General features: G+C 35.0%; 1 protein-coding gene across 1 annotated transcript in view; it reads left to right on the top strand.

Moving 5' to 3' along the window:
- The window catches only part of MAN2A1 (mannosidase alpha class 2A member 1), a 160,956-nt gene that overhangs the window by 108,663 nt on the left and 32,208 nt on the right, over window positions 1-20,085 (top strand). The window contains exons 13-16 of the mRNA XM_004420323.3: window positions 9,666-9,831; window positions 11,144-11,362; window positions 12,091-12,213; window positions 15,084-15,198. Coding sequence (XP_004420380.2) covers window positions 9,666-9,831; window positions 11,144-11,362; window positions 12,091-12,213; window positions 15,084-15,198 — 623 coding nt within the window. The remainder of the gene's footprint in view (window positions 1-9,665; window positions 9,832-11,143; window positions 11,363-12,090; window positions 12,214-15,083; window positions 15,199-20,085) is intronic.

The raw sequence follows: 20,085 nt of genomic DNA, 5'->3' as shown, positions 1-20,085 counted from the left end.
TCATACCTGGAAACCTAATTTTTATATTTCCAGTGGAAAAGTGGATTCTGAGTTTCAGTTAATTTAGGAGCATCAGGATAAATCTATGTGGATGTTCCTCAGGCACCTCAAGTTCAAGAAGTCTAAATCTGGAGTTATGCCTTTCATCTTGAAACCTACTCCCACTACCCTTTCTTAGGTAGTCTGTCTTGGTTAATGCCACCACTGTATCTGTCCCACCCTAACTGGAAACCAGGAGTTATAGAAGATTTTTCCATCTGTTTTACCACCCAGCTTTCTCCAAGAAATCCCCAAACTTCTGCTGATAAGATATCCTACCTGTTTGTCAAATTTGTTCTTCTTGTATTTATACCACTTCTCTAACAAGTCTTCACCTTTCCTCCCTGGGCTAGTGTAGCTGTCTACTTGGTTTTCCTGCTTTGAGTCTTCACTCCTTAAATCCTTCCTCTTGCTGGCAAATAGAAGTATCTGTTAAAAACAAAAATCTGACCATGTTAAACCTTCCAGGCGCTTCCCATAATCTATATAATAAGTTCTAAGCTCCTTGTGATGACTTACAGACACCCTGCTCCTCACTGTGACTTGAGATTTGTCTCCCTTTCTAGTTCCATACATTGGCATTTTAGAGGTTCACCTTACTATGTAGACTGTAGGTAGCGATGGCCTGTTGTCCTGAAGATAGCACCTTTTTATATCTGTGCATTTATTCTTACAATCCCTCTACGTAGAGCACATTTCCCTACTTTCCCTTGCCTTGCTTCCCCATTTTTAAAACGTTGTGTGTTGTTGTTTTTCCGATTACTTTAAAAATACATACTTTTTGTAGAATAGTGTTTTACATTCAGAATTATAAAAAGTAGTTGCAGAATATTCACTAATAATCCCATAATCTAGAGGAAGTATCCTTATTAACAGTTAAATGTTTTTTCTTGTAGAATTTTATATATTTTTATACTTCATTGATCATTCTTTGTATACAATCCAGAATATTCTTTTGTATTTAGTAATGTAATAAGCATTTTCCTGTATTTAAAAAAATTCCTTGTATTTAATGGCTATTCATATTCTAACCCATGAGTATACTTTTATTAACTAACATGTTCCCTCAATTAAATCATTGTATTGATTAGCTGTTAAACATAATGTTTTGAATATTTTTATTTGGAAACTTATATTGTTTAGATATTAAGTATAATAGTTTGAATTTTTTTGTTTATCAATATATATTTCTGCTTATGTCCTTACAATAAATGTCTAAATGTAGGAATTATTGGATTAAAAGGCAGACTATTTTTAAGTTATGTTTTTTCTGATTACAAAATTATAAATATTTAGATATAAGAACTTTGGAAAATATGAAAAAATATTAATTATAATACCACCACCTAAGTATAGGTATTAATAACATTTTGGTAAATCTATTTTTCTCTCCTCTCTTACCTGCTTCTAGATTTAATTTTTTTATTATTCCATTTTTTGCATCCTAACTTGTTACTTATAGATGCTTTTACTGTTCTATTAGTGTTTACCATAGAGGAGCGTGGATGACAGTACAGATGATTACTTTTGTGTAGTTGATATTCATTTATATTTTCTCATATATTTAATCCCCCTTTGTGCCCTTCATTTTTCCCTGCAGTTCCATGTTTCCCTCTGAGATTATTTTCCTTCTGCCAGAGAAACTTAGTATTTCTTTTAGTGCAGGTCTGCTGGTAGGTAACCAATACTGTCAGTTTTTGTTTATCTAAAGCCATCTTTATCAATTTTTAAAGAACATTTTTCTGGGTATAGATTTCTAGGTTCAGTGTTTTTGTTTTCTTTTTCCTCACCACTTTACATATGTAATTCCATTGTCTCTTGGTTTCATTCATTTCTGTTGGTGTGTCAGCTAGTGATCTCATTGTTGCACCTATGACAGTATTATCTTTTTTTTTGCTGGCGCTTCTAAGATTTTGCCTTTTAGGGGTTGAGGAGTTGGGAGGAATTAACATGATATACCATGGTGTATTTTTCCCCCTGTTTGGGGCTCACAGAATTTTTTGTATCTGTGGGTTAATCTCTTTCATTAGTTTTGGAAAATTCTCAGCTGTTCAAATATTTCTGTTCTGCTGTTTTCTCTCTATCTCTGTCCACACACATCTTATTCCACATGTTAGACCTTTTAACTGAGTTGCCCATGTTCCTAACACTCTTTTCTATATTGCCCATTCTTTTTTGTTTTTTTATTTCAGTTTAGATATTTTTTTATTGACTTCCACTGAGTCTACTCTGTTGTTAAACACATCTGCTGAGTCCTTAATTTCAGATATTTATTCTTTTGGAATTGCATTTGGTTATTTCTTAGTGTATTCAGTTTCTATGGTGAAATTCTTCCTCTTCTAATCTACTTTATTCATGTTTTCCTCTTTCCTTGGACATGTTAATCATTATTTTAAAGTCCTATCAGTTAACTCCAATATCTGGATTATGTGTGGTTCTGATTCTTTTGTCTTTTTCTTCTCGTTGTTAGGTCATGTGGCTCTGTCTTTTCAGATGTCTTGGAAATTTATATTAAGTGCTAGACATTGTGTGTAAAATTTATAGAGGCTCCAGGAAATACCTTCTTCTAGAGAGCATTCACTCTTACCCCAGTCAAGGACTATGCTAAATTGAGGCTAATTCGCTCGATGTCTTGTTCATCTAGCTTGCCAAGTTTCCAGCTAATAGCCTGCTATATTCTCTAGGCCCTACTCTCTGGTGGGTTCTGAAATGTTGTGAGATATCTGTGCTGTCTTTTTCAGGAGCTTTCTGTTTAAGTTTTAAGCTTCCCTTTCTGTGCAGCCCCCAGTATTTGAGACATACCCTGATAAGAAAACCAAATGTATACTTAAAGCCTCCTAAGTCTTTACGAAATGCCCTTTTGGCCTCTTTGCCCCCAAAGTGAGCCTCCTCTGGGCTTTGTACTGGGCTTTGCATGGAACTCAGCCTCTCCCATGCAGAGAATTTTCATGCCTCAGGGTGAAAAAGACTAGAGAAGGCAGCTCACTTCTCTGATGTACTTTCCTCTCCTCAGCAGTTCTCTGTTGCCTTCAAGCAGATGATTACTGTTATTTTATCTGGGTTTTTCTAGTTGGCTAATAGAAGTGAAATCTCTTGTCTGTCATCAGCTACTCCATCTCTCCTGGAAGAAGAAACATCATTTATTTTTCAACTTCAATTTGATAAAAGAAAAATGCTCACTTTTTTCTACTTTGTTTATATTTCTATTGATTTGTAAGAGCACTGTACAAATTTCCTGAATTTGATTTCCTTTTATTTTCTATTCTTTAGGCTTATTTTTTAAGAGAGAAAAAGTTTTCATTTTTGATATCAAATTTACCATTCTTTTCCTTTACTATATTTTTCTGTTATGGTTAGAAAGACTTTTTGTACCACAAATTATATATTTATTTTTTTCTACTAATTTTGTATCTTTTTTTATGTTTTAAATATTTTAATTCATCTAGAATCAATGTTGGCATAGTGTTTTAATGCGTCCGCTAAACCATTTGTCTTGCCCATCTGTTACTCTAGATATATGATAGAATTGTTTTGCCCAGATAATGATCCGTTTTCGTTCCTCACCTTTCTCCCAACAAAAGGATTTCAATGGGATTTTGATTGGCATTGCATAAGATTTATGAACTAATTTGGGGAGTGTTATCATTTTGCAGTATCTTAGCTCCTTTGCCTAGATAAGTATGTCTCTCTATTTATTCATTTTTGTGTCCCTCAATAAAGTTTTGTCATTTTCTGTGTATACATTCTGCTCACTTCTCGTAAAATTAATTTTCTATTTTGACCTCTCTCCTAGTTAATTCTTAATCATCCTAACTGCCACTTTTTTGTGTGTGTCACAGAACACTCTGTGCAGACCTTTGTCTTATTACCTACCCTGTATATTGAACAGTTACTTTCTGTTTCTCTCTCCCCTCCTAGACTATAGGTACTTCCAGGACAGGCAGTATATAATCATGTTCTTAAGTTGATAACTACACATGCCGGGAGGTATCTTTTCCTCTGTCCTTTTTTTGTTTTTAATTTAGCCACATGCCATGAGATTTTTTGTACATGTGTATATTCTATGCACTGTGCATTTATCTCCTCCTCATGTTATCTGAATTCTTGTTTCAGAGTATCTGTGTTATCACATTTGTGGTTTTGTTAATTTCTTTCATTTAGATTTATATATGCCTCCAGACACACAAAAAAGGTATTTAAGGAAGCTCAGTGACCTGGGTTAATTAAAACATTCATTCCACCATCCGGTGTGATTCGTGTAGCAGGGTCCCTGGTCAGGACACCAGGAGGATCTTTTAAGGGAAAGGAGAGAAATCAATTGCTATTGAGATTATACTTTGTGCCAGCTCTGAGCTGGGTGGTTTTCCAAACATTTTGTTATTTAACCCTGACAGCAATCTTGTCTCTTGATTTTATGGATAAGGATATTACGGCTTGGAGAAATGAAATAACTTGTCCAGAGCCTCCCAAATTCTAAGGGCCATGGTGGGGTTTTGAGCTTGAATGTTTCTGCCTCCGGAGCCCCAGAATCACAGAACTGAGTATGATTGTTGAAGATCTCCAAAAGGCTCTCTGTGTTTTTAGTATCTTGATTTATTTTTTTCTGATGGCTAATATGGTAAGCACTATGTTTTAAACCTAGAAAACTAGGTGGACTATATCAAAAGGACTCCAGATCTAGAAATTAAAATTTTGGTAAACATATAAATCCATATATTTCCATATTCAGAATACTGTATGTAAAGGCTACCACTATTCTTTAGATTATGCTCCACTAATAAGGCTACTTAGAGAAGATGAATATATTCTTGTTTGAAATGAATTTTTTAATATACTGTCATTGATTAAGAAGCAACGAACTCAGCTGTCATTTTTGTTTTTAACTTTCTCTGTGATTGTGGATCTGTCTTTTCCCCCATCTTTGCAAACGGGTTAATCACATATCTTGCTGACCTTAAAAGCACTTTTTGAGGAATTGAAATAAAATAAAAATGATCTGATAAAACTGTAAAACCCCATACTAATAGGTATTATTTATAAATGATAAATTTTCTTGTTGGAGTTTTTGTGCATTACTTGTTCATCAATTATTTGTTGAATGTTATTCTATGCCAGGTACTATGCTAGGCACATGAAGTTACAATTATTTTTCATATAACCTAGTGTTTGCTTATCTGGTTTTAAACTACGCTTACAGGGGACTTGCAAATATTTTTCATTTTTATCTTCCTTATACAGTCATAAAATTATGTAGTGTTTTTTAAATGTTTCCTTGAATATTGTTTTTGCTCACCTCGTGCCGTGAGATCATAAGATGAACTCTTTGGTACATATAGCTAGATTTTTTCTGTTCTCATGTTCTAGTTTATAAATTTTCTTTTGCAAATATAGTATACGTGAAATATTAATAGCTTTTTATTCATCGTGAGCTTCTTGACAAGAGAGGCTCTGGGGAGATCTTTGGCATCCATAAGAAGAAAGTTCTTCACGTGTGAATTTGGAACTAAGGAAATCTCCACAGGAAACACCAGTTGTCAAAAAGGTCCCTGTACACTTGCCCTGTGAGTGAAGTGGTTAAGAAGATGGCTATGGGGTTGAGACTGAGTTCTAAGCCCTGTTGTGGCCCTTTTAGCTGGCTGAGTCTTGACAACATACATGACCTCGCTGAACCTTAGTTTCCCTATCTGTGTAGTGGGAATGATGAAAGGATGTGCCTCGTAGGTTGCGCCTACAGGTCTGAGGACTGGGCCCAGCATACAGGAAGCCCTCTGTGAGTGATAACTCCAAGGTCACTTTGACTAAGGGGCATATATATATCCTTCCACTTTGCCCTTCATCCAGTCCTGGAAGGAAACCCACGTAGTCCTATTCTGTTGTTCATGTTGGTCACTGATAAGATTTACCTCAAAGAGAGGACTCGCATTGCCACAGTTGTCTTTCTTAACGTGACATGAATCATTTCTACAAATGGGGTGAAGGAATTCTAAATATATTCCTCCTTAGAATCTTCAAGGACAGAACCATGTTTATAGTGGAATTCTAGTTCTTCCACACAGTGATTCCTAGTTTGACATGATCATACAGATGTGCTTCATTTTTCTCCATCCCTTTTTCTCCCAGCCAAAATAGATCATCTTCTGCCCTCTAATTTGATTGCCAGGTAGCATATGAGTGCTTTATCTTTATGAGGTGAGGGTTGTTCCTTGTATATAGAGAATTGAGATAATTGCCATAACCTCAAGTTGTGAGCGCTTAGTGTCATAGTGAGAACTAGGAGGCTGGATATGACTTCGTGACAGACGATAGGTATGAAGGTAATGCAAATATGGGGGAAATTGGGGAAAAAAAGTTCTGAGCTTCCTATGTAGTTACTTTCAAGGTAAAATAGAAATTATCTCCATTTTTAGAAGATAAATATTATTCTTTTGTTACTGTGTGTCAAATATTATTAATTTTCAATAAGCGAGTATATTATAATATGATACTGAAACCTTTTGGTTCCATTCACAACTGACAGTTTTCAAAGAACTCAGGTTTGGGGATATTGGCAGTATAACAAATGTTTGACTACCAAACATGATGATCACAATGAAAATTTAGTTAATTTGTGATAATGTACTTATTTCCAAAGGAAATGTAATTTATAACTGATCATGCTTTCTCTGTACTCTACTTAAAATGTACTTGGATAGGAGTTTGTGTGTGTGTGTCAGATAAATTTGTGCTGTGATGCACTTGAAGAACGTGCTGTGAATCTCTAATTATGTTAAAAAATTATTTTCTTAGAGCAGCATTATACTCATTATATACTCTACACATTTAGTTTTTGAACAGATTCCTGGCATGATAATTACATAATCATTCAGTACAGTAGAAACATCATTATGGTCAAATACTAATTAGCTACTAAAATGAAACAAAACAGTACCTAGTTCACAGCTTATTATAAAAAGCGTTTAATATTGTACAAAGCCAAATGTATGGTTAAAATTATTATTTGCTTCAAATGAGTCTTTTTTTTCCCGATGGCAGGGAATCAGTGTTCTGGATGCTTATTACCTAATTTATTGCTTGGGCACATGTCACATGTTATTATCAGAGCCTTTATGACCAGCTCTGTGGAGTGGAGTGTCCAAAGAACTTGCTAGTGGGAATTTTAGGCTCCGTACCTGGGTGTGCCTCAGGGCTTCTGCAGAACTAGGAGACTGACCTAAGTCTCCAGACTACGTTTTCTGGAGTTCTTCACATACCAGCCTTTGGGAACATGAGGTTCAGTAGTAAATTACTCCTTTCTGGGATGCTGGGTCGAACATCTTTGGTTCTGAGGATGAGTGGTCCTCAACTGTTTTTCTTCCCCAGTGCACCTTAAGAATATAGTGCAGTCCCATTGGTAACGATGAATCCTGGCAGTTGTGATTCTCCAGGTGTGTTTGTGATGGGAGAACAGTCAGGCGACATGTAAGCCTAGGTGGAGGGCAGTAGGGGGGCGCAAATAGGTTGACAGATCTCTGGTAAGTCTGTTGAGCACACCTCTCAAGGGGGCATTACCCTCGCTCTCTTTGAGAATGACTTCTGTGGGTAAAATGGAGTTTATTGAGTACTCGGAGGCTTCAGTGCCCTTTGTAAATACGTTTTTGACTACATGGCTTCAGCTGCTCTTTTCTCGTATACATTTGGAATCTCAATGAACGTTAAGTGATGTAAGTTAGGTCTTGCGATCCTGATGCATAGTATATAAGCCTAACAGGAATTAGAGACATTCTTATTTTCATATTATCACCTTTGGTATCTCAGAATATTGTTTCAATCATAAGTGCTTCTCCTGATAAGAAATTTACAAGTCACATATTTTATACATTTTATGTTACATCCTTTCTTTTCCTTTGTGCTTTCCTGTTGTCCTTGGCTTTAGTTTGGCCATTGTATGTATTAATTTTATTTCTTAATGAATGCTTTATAATGCAGTTGAAATATACGGGACACATATGTAGGATAGAAGAACACTGCTAGGCTTTCTGATGCACTAAATAAACAATGCTGGCTTACTTCTCCCATCTCTGATACAGCTACTGTGGCTCAGGGGGAGCAGCAATTGCTATCTGACTATTCTGTTCTGTGTTCTTACAGTTAAAAAATTGTATAGGAAAACAAAATACTTCAGATTGTAGAAATACTTGCTGATGAATCAGTGAGTTATATTATAGTCAAACATCCTTTTGAAATACCTTTGATTTAATTGAAGATAATATGATACAAATTGATTATAAAGTAAAATCATAAATCTTGCAAAGTCTGCGGATTTCATGAAGTCAGTAACATGATCTAGAATGTTTCTACTCATAGGCAGAGCCATGAAACAATGAGGATCTGGCAGAGTTACGCTAATGAGAAAATCAAGGATGTTAGGTTCTTCAATTGAGAATTATTTGAATATCAAAGAATTGAGAGAAGACTAGGGAAAATGATAAAGTCCTTGACTGTTTTTTACAAATATAGTTATGTTTAAAACCATCCTGTAAAAATTAAATGTTACATGAAGGATGTCATAATGTACTAGTATAAAATATTGTTGGAAAAATTCTCCCAGAACGCTAGTTCATTCATTTTTTGTTCATTCTAATAATTGCACATAGTTGCAAGCATTGCCTAAAACTTATTATTATTTTTTGCGGGGGGAAGATTGGCCCTGAGCTAACATCTGTTGCCAATCTTCCTCTTTTTCTTTTTTCTCCCCAAGGCCCCAGTACATAGTTTTATATCCTAGTTGTAGTTCCTTCTAGTTCTTCTGTGTTGGACACCGCCTCAGGATGGCTTGATGAGCGGTGAGTAGGTCCACGCACCTAGGATCCGAACTGGTGAACCCCAGACTTCCGAAGCAGAATGCGCAAACTTAATTGCTGTGCCGTAGGGCCGGCCCCTAAAACTTACTTTAATAGTTTTTATTTTCCTTTTACCAGCTGAGCCTCAATCAAATCTTTCCTTTTTCCCATCCTATTTATTATAAAATTTTAGCCCCTAGTTTAAATGGATTCACCTCAAATGAACTTTTTTCCAGAACCAACTCTCTTAGAAAATAAGGGCCCCCCTATATATAATATATACGTGTGAATTATGTGGTTCTACCTGGGTAGCCATACATTTTCACTGTGTTTTAGTGGTCTAAAATAAGTGTCAGAATTAACTGAAATTAATTATGGCTACATTGCAAACAGATGATTTATGTATTTTTTTTATTCAGTGAGATTACGCAGGAATCTGGATATTAGTTGTATAGGGCTGATTCTTTTAGATCAGTTACACCATATGTGTATAGATCATTTTCTGGGACATGAAAATATCTTTATTACAATTCTATCAATATCTTCCATTTATATAATGTTTTATTCTTAGAAAGTGAATTATTTCATTACCCTTTGTACTGTGTGATATTTGTTGTGATGAAATTGCCTGTTCTCCAAATATTCCTTATAATTGGAATAATATAATCCATAATCCTTATAAGAATATTCCTTATAATTCTTCCCTGTGTGTTGACTCTATGACCATCTATGAGCTAAGATCTTATAAATAGTATTACAGAACTAGAAGTATTTTGAGACCCCAATAATGAAAATCTGTTTTTGCAGGTATCTTGTGATCTATAATCCTTCAGAACAAGACCGAAACTCAATGGTCTCAGTCTGGGTGAGTTCCCCCAAAGTGCAAGTGTCTTCTGCTTCAGGAAAGCCTGTGGAAATTCAAATGAGTGCAGTTTGGGATACAGCAAATACTGTTTCAAAGACAGCCTATGAGGTATGTTTTTACCGTAGAACTTAAGAGGCATCATAAAAGAAGCATAGCCATTATACGGTTCGTATATGTATACATGCCTCCTTGAGCTATCAAGTTGGTATATGTAAAGTGGTTAAAGTTGAAATACCAGAGTGTTTAGCTGGACAGTTAAATGACACTAAAGGAAAACAGATTCTATGTTTCCCAAATCATTAATACCTTTGTTACTGTGTATATTGCATGTTATTATTAGTATGTTATTAGTATGTATATTGTGTATCTTTGTAAGTATGTATATTGTAACTTTTTCCTGAACTAATGAAGTAATCATAAATTTTTTTGTCTAACTCAGTTTAATGATAATTATGCATATTGAAATTGGGATAAATACCACCCTTCTAAATAACTTTGGATACTTTCAACTTTCCATTGCAAAGCGGACATGAAAGACTTCCTAAAATAAGATTTTTTTCTCTGAGATATAATTATGGAAAATCTGGGCTCATGTAATAGACATTTTTTGGGAAAATTTCTTTAAAGAAGCAATGTTAAACTGAACCCCCAAATCACTAGAAAGGTTGAACTTTTAGAGTCTAGAGTGCAGTTTAAACTGTACTTCTGAAAATAGCCACAAGTTAGGAATTCTAAAAGAGAATGACTTCTGCTTGTTAAAAGCCTTTGCTGGCTGCTCTTATAGATCCATAATCCTTTAGGTAGAAAGGAAAAGTGTAATACAAGTTTTGGTCAGATTTTATAGGAAACACCCCATCTAGAAACTGGAGCGGTAGCTCCTAGAAGGTAAGGGTCATGTCTTACAGTGTATGTGTTCTCCGTGCCTTGTTCAGTGTCTGCTAGACCCCAGGCATTCGATGGCTTGTGTTGACTGAACTAATGTGCTTAGTATTTATATTATTACATTTACCATTTTTATTTTTAATGTACTGAAATATCATAGTATTGTAAAAAGAGTCCTAATAATTAGGAAAAATCATTGTTCACAGTAAACCTTTACCTTCATGGAGAATTTCCCCCTCTGAGCATCCATTGAGAGCATTGTAGGACAATTGAGGATGGTCACATAGTTTCATGTATTGGATGAAAACATTAGTGCCTTTGATAATCCTACCAACTTGAAGTTATTAATAAGGTTCCCTGGGTAAACTGAGATGCGGACACTCTTGTCCTATGTTATCAAAACATATTTATAGAATAGTTTTATATTCTCTTTTCAAAAAATATGGTAGTTTGTTTTTTTTTTACTAGAAGTATAAATGGTTTTCCTTTCACTAGCTTACGTTTTTCTTTAATAAATTCCCTCCTCTATCTTTTAAAGATCTCTTTTCTAGCACAGATGCCACCACTGGGACTAAGAGTGTATACAATTTCAGAATCAACAAGCTCAAATTCACATTTAGCTGAATATGTTCTGTATCATGGTAACGTAGAAAATACAGGAATTTTCAACATGAAGAATATAAGAAGTACTGAAGAAGATATAACTCTAGAAAATTCCTTTATTAAGCTTCGGTTTGGTCAGTCGGGGCTTATGGAGGTATGTTCTGAAATTCATAGGCGGCTTATCACTTTTATTGTAATATATGCAGATTACTTATGCAAAGGGGAAAAAGTCGACATAAATGGTCTGGGAGAAGGGATGGATGAGCTACATGTATCTTCTTGTGGTCCACAGTGACCACTTCCTCCTCACCAGTGTGGTCTGGGTACAGCTGCTCTGTGAACTGTTTGTTACAGGTCTTCACGATAAGTATGGAAGCCATGATTGTTCAGAAATGTTTATGGAAACTTTGGAACCAATTTGACAGAGTAAATTTATGCCTGTTGAATCTAATAATAAAAAATATGAGTGTATATTTGGTATATCACTTTAAGTATTTTTCTGGTAATTCGCTTTTATTGTACTTTACAAAAATATTGGTCCATGCATATTGGAAATAAAAAGTAAACTTGCTCATTGACTACAGAAAGTTTGAGAAGTGTTAGTCTAGATTTCTTAATTTGTGTATCTCTTTCTTGCTTGATGAACTGTGTTCAGAATTTTTGTTCCTATTGTGAAGGTTTCAAATCCTGAGGTTAAGTATAAAATGTTAGATGTTCATCTAAGAATTATGAATATTAGAGGCTGAATAGTAGCAGTTTTCAATCTATCTTGAGGTAATTTTTTTTTTTTTTTTTTGGAATCAACATATACATGGAACCAGATGCAACATTGTCAATATCTTAATAGTGAGTTGCCTTAAAAAATTTTTTTTTTATCCTTAGGAAATGATAAAGAAAGAAGATGGTAAACATCATGAAGTAAAAGTGCAGTTTTCATGGTATGGAACTACAAGTAAAAAGGACAAAAGTGGTGCCTACCTCTTCTTACCTGACGGGGAAGCCAAGGTAAGTGCTGATGAGCTGAGCAGTGAAGAAGCCCTTATTGAAAGAGTAATGAGGTAAAAAATAAGTGTATCTCACTATTTTGTCATCTATTAGGACTAGATGAGTTGGTTCCACTTTTATATCTCCTTCTTGACACTTAGCAATTTGTAGTTGAATATTAGATAAATAATTTTTCAGAGTCGGAATTCATTTAGGATGCTACAATGAACACGTGCTCTCCATGGAAAGAAGCTAGATTCGATTTAGGATTAGGGTGCGGTTGTGGTGTTATATACGTATGTGGCACAGCATATATTTAGACACAAAATATCTAGCCGTGTCGGAAAAATAGATTGCCCACTGGGCCATTTTTCTCCTTAACATTTAGAACTTTAAAAAACAATTTTTCCCCCCACTCTTGACTATAAAGGTAGTATATGCAAATTCTGGAACATCTTAAAAATGCAGAAAACTGAAGAAAACAGTAAAACTTACCAACTATTCCAAAAGCCCAGGAAAATCACTGCCAGCACTTTGATGGATTTTTTTATTGTCTTTATTCTATGCATATCCCTTCTTCCCCCATTTTCAAGTTTTTTCCTCTTGTACCTATTTTATTTTTCATTGTGACAGTGCTCACAGTCTGATGGTATGTTCTTTGAAAACACAACTTGAATGTACCCTGTTGTGTTTAAAAACTGTCAGCTGTAAGATGAATATGGGCTGAGGATCTCATGTATAACACGGTGACTATATAGAGTTGATAAAATTGTACTGAATAATTGAAATTTGCTGAGAGAGTAGAACTTCAGTGTTCTCACACGTGTGTGTGTGTGTGTATATATATATATGTGAAAAAAAAGAATTTCTTTTTGCTGCATATACACATTTTCTCCTGATAATTTACTGCTGTAACATTGTGATAAGCTTTCCTTGTAGCATTCTTTTTACACAATGCAAATTATTTCCTGAGAATAGCTTTCTAGAAGAGTCATTTTGTGTCAGTGGATAGGGCCTTCTAAGGCTTTTGGTACGTACTACTTATTTTCCCTCTAGAAAGATTGCATAAATATTCGCTCGCACCAGCGTTTTTTGAGTAACTCTAATATACCATTCCAAGCACTGAGAATTAGACATATTAAAAGCTTTACTTGTAATAATAGGTGAAAAATATTTCACTGTTAAGATTTTTGTGATTATTAGTGAGGTTGAACTTTCTTTGTACATTGATTTATCTTTCATATTTCTTGTGTGAGTTTCCTAAGTTCTTTTACCGTTTTTCTATTGGTATGACTTATTGATCTGTAAGTACTCTTTATATAATGTAAAATGAATCCTTTTCCCTTGATGTGTCATTTAATTTATTATTTTATTTTTCTGTTATAGTAATTTTTAGTTTTTGTGTAGTCAATTCTGTATTTTTTTTCTTTAGAGTTTCTTCCTTGGCTTTTATGCTCATACAGGCTTTCCCCACTTCAAGATAAGTTAAATATTCTCCATATTTTGTTGCCTAGGGACCTGTCTCCTGAAAAAGTTACTTTTGTTCTGCAGTTTAGAAAAGACTGCTAACCAAAATCATATATAGATTTTAAGGGATTGTGTTGGCCACACTAAGGACTCTAGATTTTTGTTTTCGTTTTTTTTAAATCAGTGAGGAATTAAAGATAAACTGCAGCTCATAGTAGGCATTTCAGGCAAGCATCCTAAGTGGGAGCTACATCCGTGTTTTCTCACTTAACAGCTTTTGTCATAGGACAGGTGTTCTGTTTTGGTTGATTGTGCTTATACTTAAAAAAAGAAGGAGTGGTGCTCCAGAATACCATGCATGGGGCGATTAGCTACTTTATTTAAAATTATTTTATCTTTAAATAGCTCCAATGTTAGATAGAAAGATAAAGAGAATTATCATATGTTTACAAAGAGAAAATGAAAAAACATCAGGGGAAGAGGCAGCTGGGTGTGTCAGACAAAGGCCGGAGCCCAGAAAGTGCTGTCCAGGTTTCATCCCCCTCTGGTAACTTTCTAGCAATACAGGAATTAGGTACAAAAACTTTGTAAACTATAAAGTATTATATTAATTTTAGAATATTTTTCTCTAACCAAAGAGGTAAATTTGGAAGAAAATGACAGAGTTCTGAAAATCTTATGCTACTTAAGTAGTTCATATTGCAAGCCTAGCTTTTTATGCTATTGTTGAGCTTTTTAAGGGGTGTCATACGTGAAAAAATATAATTCTTCATAAATGCTTTAAATTTGTTCCTATGTCACATAAGTTATATGTTTGATTCCATTTTTCTTAACCTAGATTCTAAATAATGAGAGCTAAACCAGTAGTTGCCTTAGTTTTTTCAAGTTTGTAAATTTGCTTGATATTCAGCTAGTTCTTTCAAGTAAAAGGGCAGGATGTTTTACAGCGTAGTAAACCTAACTGTGATTAAACCGTGTTTCTGGATCCTGCCTCCTGTCTGCTTAGATGACTCCCTGTGGTCATCCTTGCCACCTGCCCTGACTCCTGAACATTAGGGGGCCATAGTTATAATAAATGTTTGCCTGGAAGAATGTCACTGCTATAGAATGATTGCTGTTTCTAATAAGTGACATATGGACAATATAGGAGGATTTTAATTAGAAACTTTTATAACTGGGGGGAACTGTTCGTAGATCATCTAGTCTAATCAAGTTATGAACATATTTATTTTCTGTTTTCAGCAATTTTTGTCTAATGAAAAACCTTATATTCAATTTTTATAGCATGTGCATAAAGGTTTGGTTTTCACTTAAAATTGCAAATATCAGATGATATGTATTTGCCATTTTAGAAACATAATAAACATTTCTTGGAAAAGTTAAAAGCCAAAATATTTTTCTTAAAAATGTCATTTCCTCCTCAGCCTTATGTTTACACAACACTGCCCCTTGTCAGAGTGCAACATGGAAGGTTTTATTCGGACGTGACTAGCTTTTTTGAACATGTTACCCATAGAGTCCGACTGTACAACATACAGGGTAAGAGAAATGCAATTGTGAAACATATCTATACTGGTTCTTGAATTCTTGCTTTTCTTGTGTCATTTTTAATAAATTAGTAATTGGTTTTGGGAGATGATATAATAATCTGTCTAAACTTGACATCACCCTTATTGTATGATTTAAAATATATTTACTCTTTGATAATCAAAAATGGTAAAACATTTAACTCCCTACATATACATGTTCCTTTTTTCTGTATATCTTCTCTTTCCTACCGCAGTATTTGTCTTAGTCGTGAGCTGATTAACTAGAAACTTGACTTCTAGGATCTAAAAACAGTGTAGTGTTTTTTATTTTATAAAATGGAAATTATGTCAAATATTGCCTTCAGTGAGTGGATCACTGTCTATCACGCGCACGCACGTGCACACACACACACACACAGTCTGCCTTAATTATAGAATGTATTGCAATAGCAAATATCACTGGAATTTAACCTTAAAAGAAAAATGTTTTAAACTAGTTCTGTTTGTTTACAACTCTTTAGCTTTTAGAGTATAAAATCAGGCTATTGTTTATTGCTTTAAGACAGTATTGAGCAGCACCTTTATTAACCAAGTGAAAGGAGATAGCGTTTGATTCCTACAGGAGCTTAACTGTGGGCCCTGGCACTAGTCCTTCCATAGGATCTGGGTGGAGTTGTGGTTCCCAAACGCTTTCAGAATTGTACAGTTATGTTGATTGGTTTTAAATTCAGTGTTTTTAGAATGGAGTACTTTTCCAACCACAGATTTAATCCTAGTAACCAGACCATTTACCATGGTATCAACTTTCTTAGAAAAGGACCTCATAAAAACACCACTTTAAATTTTTCTTGCTGTTTGCTTTAAATTTTCTAAGCTGAAAAAATTAGAAAAGGAAAACTGTTCTTTCCCTGAATCTTAGCACTTCACAAACTAACGATAAAATGTATGGACAGGGACTGTTTACTTTTTAGGTAATTGTGAGGAAGCTAAGGATACTATGTTCAGGGAATTTCTTAGCTGAAGTTCAGTATTCTAATTTCGGTGTCTAAATTTAATTTTGCTTTTATTTAATTTTTTTTAACTTAAAATTTCATTAATGTTTGTCTGTTGTTAGAATTTAAGGTATGGACAAACTTTCTCATACCACTTCTTTGATGATAATGTAATATGTTTTCAGAATAACCTGTGATTCATAGGTTGAATCAAGAAGTGAAAGGTCTTCTGGAAGGTGGGAAAAATCATACTAGACACTAACTTTGTGTCCTGAATGTGACTCCTACAGTTATCTGCAATTACTTTGCTACCCACAAGAAATTTGGTAGTTCTGAAATAATCTTTTATTGAGTTTCTCAAAACCTCTAGTAAGAACAGTATTTCTGACCATCCCTTCCTACTCTTGTATAAGCCATTGTTTAACATCTCTGAGAGCTCTAAAATTACATTTTCAGCTATGGCCAAAGATAGCATTTTATGAGTAGAAAATAGCATTATCATACAGGAGGTGCACTTATCTACTTTTAAATTTTCTTAAAACTATTGTTTTTTTAATGGAAAAGTTTTTCCTTAAGTACAACATGGCACATACTTTGGCACAGACCTATGTCATCAAGCTTGGTTTACCACTGTTTTTCATCAGTTATATTTGGGGATAGGCGGTGTCTCAGAATAAATACTGAAGCTGTTCATCAGAAAATTCCAGCTTCTCAATCAAGTATAAATAAGCTTTTGCTTTTATTTGCTTCTGTTGCTGTCACAGCAGCTTCTGATGTTTCTTGGGTTGTCTAGGGGATCTGGATCTCATATCGGAGCATGGTTTCTATAAATTAGAGGGCCCTCTTCTGCTGCTGTGGCTGTAAGCTTAGATTGCCATCATGCTTCAGTGGTCGATTTGGAAATTAATAGGCTCTGACTTGCCTGTTTACTTATTCCAACAAACACCCAGTCATCAGAACTAAATGCCTGTCTTTTCTCCTCTCCTCCTCTCTGTCTGTCCCCCACTGGACAATCCGAAATGCCCAGTGGCTGACTAATAGCCCTTGAGCAGGTGCAGGGGCCACCGAGATTTAACTGAGTCTGGTCCTCCAAGGTGGTGGTGCTGATTCTCTACTTAGTCGGTTAAGGAAGAGAAATTGCTCTGAACGGCACACTTAAGAGTATTAGCTTAACAAAAATAATAATAAAAAAGTAAGTATGCAGACTTCAGGTTGCCTCTGGATGTTTCAGTGAGTGGAATAAACTTGGGCTGAAGCATTTTTTTTCTGATGTTAGATTTTTGGAGCTTGAAAGCAGAAAGCTTCAGAAGTTTGTGCGAAATGACAGATAACTAAATTAGGTATAATGCAAAGGTAACTTGGAGTGCTTCTCCAGATGAATTTCACTGTACTTGCCTGAATTGAACCTGAAACCGGGGTTTGTAACTATTCTAAGTGATGTATCAATCTTTCTTTTTGCTCTCTCAAGCCCAGAGCGTTTATTTTTTTTCCAACATGAAAGTAGTTGGTGGGAGATGGAGACACCAGATCACCTGAAAGGCTTTCTTCCAAACTATGTACTCTCCCATGTATGTATTTGAGCCCCTCTTATCTAATCTCCCTCCTGGAAAAAACAAGCCCAATTGTGGAGATGGAGCCTTTTCTCAGTAGCCTTTGTGACCCACTTCCATCTGTTCTTTTCTTTCATACCCACCATTGATGAGAACTCAGGTTGGCTGGATCCTGGCTCATTGGAGTTTTAATTAAATCACTAATCGAGACCTGTGACAGAGATGTGGAGTCTTCAGGGTGTTTGACTCTAAGCGTTCAAACTACCTGAAAAGGGTTTGGTTATGCTGTGCCAAAGCATCTGTACTGAGAAATACTTGAAAGCTCTTTGATGTTTTAAAATTTGGCCTCATGTAAACCAGGCATCTGGGTGATTGATCAAAGTGCATAGACAGAATGTAACTTTTCGTCTTAGGTCCAAAGAAAACTTTAGCCAGCTTCCATGCTTTTGTAGATCGGCTTTTATTTAATATTTCTTAAAATAACAAAAATATCTATTCTCAAATTTAACTTATTAAACTATTTTTGAATATATGCTAATTTTTCCTCCTTTAAATTGACAAAATACCATTATTTGAATGAGTATTAATGACTAGAGCCTGTATATTGTTAGTACCAAATTATAATCCAGAAAGAAGTAGGGGTTGGGGGAGAGAGATGATTCATATTTTATGATTACATACTGTAATTGTATTAGTTGACTAAACCAGTTAATTATATAAAAAGATTTTATTATCTCTCAGCAACAAGGGTAAAGAAACAGAAAATGAGTTAACAATATGGATTGTCTGTCTTTATTGAGTGTCTGTTTATATTAAACCTTTCAAATTCAGTTTACTTGAAACATTCTTTTAAAAAACTAAGGTAATGCAAACCTGACAAAATATCCTTAAATTCCTCAATCTCTTTTTCAGTTACTATTTGACTCTTTTCTCCCCAAAATAACTTTTGCCCAAAATAAGCTTTGGGAGAAAACAAAATCAAGAACAAAGATCAAACAACACTTCTTAAATTCTATAAACTGTGTGGTCATTATTGATTTTGAAACAAACTGAGTTGAGAGGCCTGGGTTCAACCCAACTTCTGGTTTTGTTCTTGGTTTGGTGTTTGACTTGAGTTTCTCTATTTGTGTTCTCTCCAGATTCTGAAAATAATAAGAGGTGCAGTTTAGAGTCTCTCTCTTAACATCCTTTAAGCTATTAAAAAACTCTGTGTTTTTCCTTTCCTATTGTTCAGACATTACATTCAAAAGAGTTCTAGAAATATTAAATTAGAGGAAATCTTGTGCTCACTAGCTTCAAAAGCTCCAAAAGATCAGAGTGGTTTTAGAGATTCCTTTTTTTTTTTTTTCCGCCTTTTCTTCCCAAAGCCCCAGTAAATAGTTGTACATCATAGTTGCACATCCCTCTAGTTGCTGTATGTGGGACGCCGCCTCAGCATGGTCGGTGGGTGCCCGGGATCTGAACCCGGGCCTCCGGCAGCTGAGCACACGCACTCAACCGCTAAGCCACGGGGCCGGCCCCTAGAGATTTCTAATGAAACATAATGCTTTGCCTTTTATCAAGTTAAATAAGAAATCCATTTTATGGCAACCATAATTTAATGAAATGCCCTTTTGAAACTATTTTATGATTTCTAAAAGATTATTTAGTTTGCAGAAAATAACATTTTTCTGGAGGAAAAGGTGGGAAAAGTGGGGACTAATTCTTCTTGTAGTGTGATCATCTTTCATTAGATTGAAGCTTTAAGTGTTACCAAATAGGCTACTTTAGCTTTTGTCCTTAATCTTGGATTAGAAGATAGAATATGATACATGCAAAAGCCCCTGTATCCCCATATGTAGTATTTGATATTGTACTGTCACAAAAAGTACATACATTGCAGTGACATAATGATCAGTAAGTGACATTTGCTAGCTGTGGCTTCATTTGTCTTCAGAGCTGTAATTATTAGACTTTGGTGCCCTGGTTTTCTGACATCAGCAGCTACTTTGAAGAATTAGGTTGCTATGGGTTACCAATGTGTCATCTACATTTTTACTGGCACAAGGTTCAGGTTTCAGATCTGTTGTAATATATGCCTTTAAGGTTTCCCCCGCCCCAGGACTGTATTCGCCTAGGCAGGTGTTTGTAAGTGAATGAGTATGTGTGTGTAAACCATGTTTCTGCCCTTAGGAGAAATATCTTAAATGCAATACTTTTGCCTATTTTCCATCAACATATTATGAGTACTGTATGTAATGGATCTCTCTGAAAGAAAGCAAGTAGCCTGGAGGTAAGATGTAATGAACTGCCATCAAAAAGTATGAAAGAAAAGACTTTCCTTTGACTGACTGATAATTTCCTTGCATGGGCATA

This window comes from Ceratotherium simum, chromosome 4, assembly GCF_057802395.1.
Source record: "Ceratotherium simum simum isolate JZ-2026a chromosome 4, ASM5780239v1, whole genome shotgun sequence".
NCBI classification, from domain to species: Eukaryota; Metazoa; Chordata; class Mammalia; order Perissodactyla; family Rhinocerotidae; genus Ceratotherium; species Ceratotherium simum.
The sequence above is the reverse complement of the archived record's forward strand: the minus strand, read 5'-3'. Positions and strand labels throughout refer to the sequence as shown.